Source organism: Chaetura pelagica, unplaced genomic scaffold (genome assembly GCF_000747805.2).
Source record: "Chaetura pelagica isolate M959 unplaced genomic scaffold, ChaPel_1.0 scaffold227, whole genome shotgun sequence".
In the NCBI taxonomy this organism is placed as follows: Eukaryota; Metazoa; Chordata; class Aves; order Apodiformes; family Apodidae; genus Chaetura; species Chaetura pelagica.
The window spans coordinates 442,286-450,267 of record NW_009953796.1 but is presented as its reverse complement, the minus strand read 5'-3'; the positions used below and the strand labels follow the sequence as shown (position 1 = coordinate 450,267).

Genomic DNA, 7,982 nt, shown 5'->3' with positions numbered 1-7,982 from the left:
GCAGGAATGTCTTTATTTTAGTATTAAGGCTTAATTTTTAATCTGACAATTGGGCTGCTTGACCACTGCTTAAAGTTGAAGCTATGGGTAGATCTTGAACTCGTCAGGTAGGCAAGGCAAGCACAAAATGCATCTTTTGCTTGTCTGTTTGAAGTGGGTTTATTCTGCAGCATTACTACTTGGGGATTAATCCCTGAGGAAAAGCAGGGTGTGAAGCTTTGAAGACTTATTTTTTTTTTAATCTTCTCCTCCAGAAAGGTGAATTAAATTACTAAACTGTATCAGTAAATATGCACTTATTTGATCCGAGTGGAAAGGAGTCTTTGCAGAATCCCTGCTGGATGCCTAATGTTGCAACACTGAGGCTGCTTTTTTAAATCCGCATTTAATTATAGAGAGTAGCATTAGTGAAAATAGCCTCTGATACTGGCAGGACTCTCCTGAAATGGATTGAAGGTTTGGAGAACTCTTCAAACAGCAAGGAACTGCTGCATTTCTTGGCACCTCTCTCTTGGCTTTCGCAACAAGTGTCCCATTACATTTGGTTGTATTGGAATGATTCATGCTACTGCTGAGATCCTTCAGAGTCTTTTTTTCCTGACATGAGCAAATTGGGAAGGCTTTTTCTGATAAACTTGCCCTGGTCAGTCTAATTGAAAGCAACATCACAAAGTATTTCAAGTATTTCAGTAGTCTCACAGTCCCAGTGCCAGATGTGGATGAAATGGAAGGGATGAGGAAAGCTGTTTCTCACCAGCCAGCCCATGGAGCTGAATTCTGACCCTCTGCATGGTAGGATTCTGGCTAAAACCTGCCTGGTATTTTTCATGAAGTTCACAAGCCAGTATTTGGCACTCCATGCTGAAGGTCAGCCACCTTCCTGTGGGCTTGTGGCACCTGAGCCAGTACAAGCAGTGAAATGGGTTTACATGGGTATCAGTGTCACATCTTTGTGGGCCAGAGAAGAGGCTGTGATTTGCAGAACCAGTAGCTGACCATCTGGGGAGGATGGTGACATGTCTGAGGATTAATGAGCACTTAAAATATTACTAAATGTTGTTTGCAGTTAGGAAAAATACTTCATAAGAAGTGTCATCCTTCACAAGGATGACAGTAAAGGCTTTTGGCCTGTGATAGCTCTGCAGTCCTTTTAATTTGCTGGGAATGGAAGAGATTATACCTTTTTCTCCCCTTGCCAAGTCTGTGTTTGGTAACTTCTGCCACTGGCTAGAAGTTGGCTCCCTTAGCATTAATAAATTCTGCATTTTCATGCATCACACAGTTTGAATAGTGTGAACTTTGCCTCTGTTACTGTGGTACCTTGGTACCAAAGCAATGGGTGCCTCTCTGTAGGCTGCAGATCAGCCTCTACAGAATCTGCAAACAATTAAATTCTTTAGCAAGCTCTTCCTCCGGGCAGTCCTGGTGCTGCCTTTTCACCCTGACTGTGCTGCACTGGTTGGCACAGCTCATGAGAGACAGTTGGCAAGTAAGTGCTTGTTAGTTTATTCTTGCAAGAATTCTGGGAACCTGAGGATGTGGATGCTTTTGGGAGTTCTGCTACAGGATGAAATGCTGGCATCATCCAGCTTTGCTCTGTCTTCTCCAGCTCCCTTTTCAGAGTGTTTCAGGACCAGGGACTTGTCCTTGAAGAAGTATCTGCAGAGGTTTTCCTTCTGCCTTTTCCACCTTGCAGGGCACAACTCTTCCTTCAATATCTATCCAGTTGAAATTTCCCAAATGGTTTTCTGTGCATGTCCTTGTATGTATGTCTCATGTTGGACTGTGCTATTAGAAACAGACACCTGAGGCTGCTGGAAGACCCTGTGGCATCATATCCACCTGAATATAAAGTGGGGATTTTTGTGGCCTTAGTGAATAGCTAAGGCATTGATGTCCCCATGGTTTAAACCACTGTAATCAGCAAAGTGTAATTCCTTCTTTGTGCTCTGTGGAGCAACTCTGTTTTCAGTGTGTCTAACCTCTCATGGACACAGGTAGCATTTAAATAGTACCTTTAAAACATGTGGACCATTTTGTGTCGGTGCCACATGCTGCTGTCATCCCTGCAGGTTGCTTCTTGCTGACTATGGGCTCAGCTTGTCTCTGTTTGAAACCTGCTTGCACTGTCTCTGGTGGAAGACAAAACTGCTGTGTCTGTCATCTGGACTTTATAAATTGTGTAAGGAGCAGCCTTTACTGTAAGATGGGGAAATGGAAGGGATCTGAAAACTGTTCTGTAAGTGATTGTGGAGAGACAATCAGTGTCATCCAGTGGCAGATGGTGAATGGAAGTGTCGTCTTACAAGGGCTAAATGCTTTGGAAGTGTGTGAGTTACAAACAGGAATCAGTACATGAGTCATCCTCAACATGTGAAGTGTTACAGTCATTGTTTTCCTGCGAGGGAAGCTGAGGTGGCAGATTTCCTTTCATTCTTCCCCTTCCCAAAGTTTGCTACCCAAATATGTATTCTCCTTCTGGTCCTCTAAGAGCACAAATAGGAATCCTTGGGTATCTTGCAGCAAGTGAGCAGAGTTTACTTCTTGGAAACAAGTCTCCTTACATTTAACCTTTTTAGAGAGGTGTATACTGAATGTTAGGGGAACCACTGACAGGTGAAGACTAGGGAAGCTATAGAAGATTAAATAAAGGACAGAAGGGACATTGTGCAAGGCTCCCAAGGTACACACACCATGAATGCAGCTGTGCCAGTCCCTCAAGAATTCCTGCACCCATATCATGTTTTAACCTGAGGAGCTGCTAGAGGTCTTGGGTTGAGCAAACTCCCACCTTGCCATGAGCAAATTACATATACAGCTGGAACTGGATCCTTTTTCCCCTGGAGTGATAAGTGCTTGGAGCTGTGGATCAGCTGCTTGTCTGGTTTTTTCCTCAAACAGAGCCCTCCCCCCCGAGCCCCCCTTCACTCCATCTCCCATCCATGGCCATGTTCCATTACCCAGGAAAGCTGCTGCCCTGCCTTTTTCTGTAGGATAATTGCCAAGAGTGTTGCATTATGAGTGCCAAGTCCTGGGTTACCTGTGTTAGGTCTCTGTTCATGTAATGTTTGCTCTAGGCAGAACACAAGCCTGCGGAGCAGCTTTGCTACATCCTGTCTTTCCATTGTAGACACAGGAGCTGTTGCTACATATGCTGTGTTTGTCATGGTCCTGTTCTATGTGGGAACTGCCATGATCCCTTTCTGTGTCTGCTTTGTAAGGATTTATCCTTTTATCATCCAGAAGTTGTGTTTGGGAGGGAGCTTGGGACTGGGAGATCAAATTATTATGGCCACAAATTGTGAAGGGGGACAGGGAGAAAGGTTCTGGGTCCTGTGTTGTATTATTAGTCAGCTTATCCTGGGTTCCTATCAGTAATGGGGAAATTTAGCTGACTGCAGGTGAGTGCCAGTGGAGCAGGTTCAGTGACATGCCTGAAGCCAGTTGGGGCTCTAGGACAGGAAATAATCAGAGCTGTCCCCACTGCTGTCTTTACAAAGCTAGATTTCTCTGTGAAAGCCTCTGGCTTCCCTTGTGGCTGGAGTATCTGGAAATGAAGCTCATCTTCTCGCCAGAAGAGATGAAGGACTGAACAGCACCTTGTGAGCATGTCCTCTCTTACAGCAGCCAAAATCCAGTATCATTTCTTCTTCCGCCAGAAGTCATAACGAATGAAGTACCTCCCTCTTACATCTGCAATCACTGCAGCTTTCTAGCTCCTATTATCCCAATTATGTAAAGCCTCTGGAGAGGGGCAGCTGGATCCAATGGACTGTGTCATGTCCGGTCATGCTGAAATCTGTATTCCTAGAATGATTTCTGTGGGTCATGCTAAAGGTCTGGCTACATAGCTGGCTCCTGACAACAGCCCGTGGCTGGAGCCTTAGAAAAGATGCTACAGAAATTAGGGCAGTGCCTTTGGTCCCTCCCTGCCTTGTCTTATTGCCTCAATTTGCAGTAAAGCTGTGGCTGTGCAGCTTCCCTGCATTGCTGGTGTGGAGCAGTTCATCCAAGGGGTTGGAGAGGTGCCAGGGAGGAGTCCCCCAGCCTCTGCTTCACAGGGTAGCATCTCAGATCAAAGAACAAACCCTATGCTTCAAGAAACTCTAGACCTCTAGTCTCCTGAGAAGTTGGGCAGCCACTGGAATTTGTCTTGGAATTTTACTGAAAAACTACTTGGTCTGTCTTTTCATCTCTGTGCGTGTAGGAGGATTTTTTCTGATGAGTGAGACTGGGGTTTGTTGTGTGTTTTTTTTAAGCCCTTCCTAGGTTGAAAACACTTAAGTGTAGTAACTCTACCACACTCCTTTAGGAAAAACAAATATTATAACACGGTGGGAAAAGCAAAGATTGAGGGGGTCTGAATTACAACTGGTGTTCAGAGTCTCTGTCCTTAAGTGTTTTCTTATTTTTACAGAGCCTGTTTATCTGGCACCAGTCTGTTTTTAACAGCTGAATACAGATGCTTCCATTTCTTTTCAGTTTTGGATGGTGTAGAAAGCTTTTTCCTTTTATGTACAGCAGCACCATGGCACGGTCCGTCCAGCAGGCTCTCCAGAACCAGAACATGAAGAGAACAGCTATTGTCAAAGAAACAGAATGCCTAAATGGGGAAGGGAATGTCACTGTCACACCTCTAAGGGCTGTCTTCACTAACGGGAAAAGTGTCCTTTTAGATGTGTTAGCTCATCCTTTAAATATCCCTCTGTAAACAAGGAGAGCTTTATTTTTAGCATAATCACTGGTCGAAGTGAATCCTGGATCCTCGGTTCCCTTCCAGTCCTCCCCATTAGGATTCACCAGAGGTGTTTTTAGCAGATGAATCGTCATTTCTGTTTGGTGATACATCACTGTGCTTTCTTCTGTGCCCCCTGTAGCATAGACATACTGTAAGCTGACCTTGCTCACCTTTATTTTCTCCCCCCTGTATATCTGGACAGTGTCTGTTTTAGCACGTGGGTTGGAGGCAGATACATCGCAGTGTTGCAAACCCACACTAGTGCTGGCCTGCTGAGTGCTGCTGCAGAGTGCTGCTGCTCCAAGCCTGATGCATGTAGCTCTGACCCCTGTGAATGAATGATGCAACTCGTGTCCCCTCTTGCTTGAGTGCTCTGAGTCACCAGGAACTCCTGTCACTCTTGGCACTCGCTCAAGCAGGAGCACAGAGTCTGATCATGGCTGTCAGACCCGGAAACTGCAGCCCCTGAAGCCCGAGCTCTCTGAAACCAGCCTGAGGGTACATTTCTGAGCCTATCTGTGCCCATGTGTCCCAGGAAGCCTCTTCCCAGCTCTGGCATGGGCTCTGCATGCACTTCCCTGAACTCCTAGCAGTGCAGTTGCTTTTTCACTGGCAGGGCATGATGCAGGTGGCAATGGGCCACTGAGACCCTTTCAGACATTCAAATACCCCTCCTTCCTCTCGTGGTTTTGTTTCTCAGTTAGCAGTGTGCTGAGGCCTTGCTGGCAGGCAGGGGTGAGGCTGCAGGAACCTGCCTTTGCCCCAAGCTGGCGAGCTCCAGTGCGTGGTCCTGCTGCAAGCCAGAGAGCCAAGGCAGGCACTGCCAGTTCTGGGCATCCATCTCACCTTGGAGGTGAGCTAGTGAATACCTGCTGTGCTTGTGTCCTTCACGTGCATGTGTGTGTTCAGGGTATGCTCAGCTGGGTGCCAGCCTGTAGCTGGGAGATAATCTTGCTTCAAGAGCTGGGTTGTGTTGTAGTTTTCCCTGTGATGCTGTGCATGTGTTGAGGTTCCTCAGACCCTGGGTGCTCTGGCTGAGCAGTAACAAAGGCATCTGACTGCTGGGCCTTGTTCAGTGTCCCTTGCCTGGTATGAGTGCCACACTGAAGAGATACAGAGGAGGGTGATGGGTGAACAGGGGAAAAAAAAGGAACAGTCCCAAGGAGTATATGCACTGCTTAGACCACCTGTGGCCAAAACAAGTCAGAATAGAGAAGTTAGTGGCTGCAGGGCCTCGCTTTTGAAAATTTTCTGTTCTAAGAAGAGACTCCTTGTGTTTGCTGAAGTTTTAGCAAAAAGCAACTGCCAATTTGTCATAATCTGGTTTGTGTTTCAAGTGTTTTACTGAGAACTGATGGATCTCTCCTTGTCTGCTTCCCCTAGTGCTCCTCACAGCTGTGAACTGTTACAGTGTGAAAGCTGCTACTCGTGTTCAGGATGCCTTTGCTGCAGCAAAGCTGCTGGCCCTGGCTCTGATTATCATTCTTGGCTTCGTGCAGCTTGCAAAGGGTGAGTATGTTTCCTTTTCCTTTTGAAGGTGATGGGCAGTTAAAGCAGAATCTGGGAATTAGGGTCAAAGCCCAAGAGTCCTAACCCAAGCATTTTGGAGCTGTCAGAAGTGCTTTACAAACGTTTTTTGCACGCTTGGGTGATATTTCCAAAGGGCTGAGTGCTTTTGTGCACTTTATTTTTGAGGAAATGATGCTTGATTTCATGCTTCTGGAGCCTAGCATATACCACCCAAGGTCTTTTCCACTTACTGTGGCCTTTCCTTTTGAGATTGGCAAGTCTACAGGGACTGACCGTTTTGGTGCTATGGCTCTTGGAAGATTTTTCTATGTCTGGTGGTTGGTTGTCACCATTTGTTAGTAGAGAAGCATCTTCACATGCAGACCAACCCTCAGTAATTTTCATTCTTTCACAAACTGTCCATGTATGTTTCCTGTCTTCCTGCTTCAGGGATGGAACAGCTTGGTTGAGTCCATGGGGTCACACAGGGACCTGTGAGTCAGGCAAGACAGCAGAAACCACATGTTGAACAATATTAGGGGCTCTCAGCTGGCACCAGCACACATCTGTCAAGTAGCATCTAAAAATAAGAATAGGGTGATGAAGCAAATGTTGTGGTGTTTTTGCATTTTTTCTTCCTGGACACTTAATCCTCTCAAGCTTGGGGAGACGTTTTTCCCCAAACCCATCCGATTAACTGACCCACACAAATAAGTTTTAGTCTGTGCTTTTTGCTGTGAGTTTTATGAAAATACTTGGGGAACAGTATAGGCCCTACATGTTGAATGTGGATAAAACTCTATAGATAGTTCCTCCTGTCTCAGTACTGTGTGTGTGTGCATGTGGGTCGTCTTAATTCTTGTCTCAGCTATGGGAGCCAGTGCTGTCTTTGCAGAATTTCTTGCTTTATCAAGGGGTTTTATCTTCTTCCAGGCTCACTGCCTAATGCTCAACAAGAACATTGTTTGAGGCTTATCACAAAATATACCTCCTCCCTCTTTATATCTCCCCAGACTGCTTTGCTGAAGTTTTTTTTTTCCTCTTTTAGAAGGAAAAGGGTAAAGAAACACAAAACTCTGTTAGATCTTTAACATTTTACCAATAAAAGGTCTTTACAATTGGTTTTGGCTTTCAGGTGATAATCTTAATTAGCTTCTTCACAATCACTTTCCCTCCCTCTGTGCTGTTCTTTTGTTGAGGATGAATCACTGCCCTGGTGACTCACGTATAAATACATGATATTTCCATTGACTTAGATCTGTAACAAATAAGAGATTTAAGTCTTGTTTTAAAAAGAAAAAGAAACCATCCTACTCTTCTGCCTCAGAGGCTTTTTGCCTTCTGTGAAGCCTGTCACAGTTGCAAGTGTTTGGTTGGTCTGGAAAGGTGCAGATGTCACTTGTGTGCATCTTGCACTGCAGCTCATTTCATATGACATTTTGTTTCCTGCTAAACCACCTGGCCAATCCAGGCAGGGTGCAAGGTAAGAAGATCAAAAGCCAAGAGTTAGATGATAAGATCTGCAGGCAAAGGCCTTTTTGTCCTGTCTACGTTCTCAACACTCAGTGTGTAGGGAGCTGGGTCAGTGGGGACTTTGGGGTCTACAGAGGACGCTCCTCACAATGCCCACGTTTACACCTTGTCCTGAGCAGCACCCTGCAGCTTGTCTGAGTTCCTATTTTGCAACATGCTGTCTGGGATTCTGCCTGTGGTCTAACACAGATTTTACTAATCT

At 45.5% G+C, this 7,982-nt stretch overlaps 1 protein-coding gene across 1 annotated transcript in view; it reads left to right on the top strand.

The window, feature by feature from the left end:
• SLC7A5 (solute carrier family 7 (amino acid transporter light chain, L system), member 5) overlaps window positions 1-7,982 on the top strand; it is a gene marked incomplete at its 5' end in the record, with an annotated part of 30,668 nt that overhangs the window by 4,987 nt on the left and 17,699 nt on the right. Inside the window, one exon of the mRNA XM_010001105.1 lies at window positions 6,122-6,247. Within this exon, the coding sequence (XP_009999407.1) occupies window positions 6,122-6,247 (126 nt within the window). The remainder of the gene's footprint in view (window positions 1-6,121; window positions 6,248-7,982) is intronic.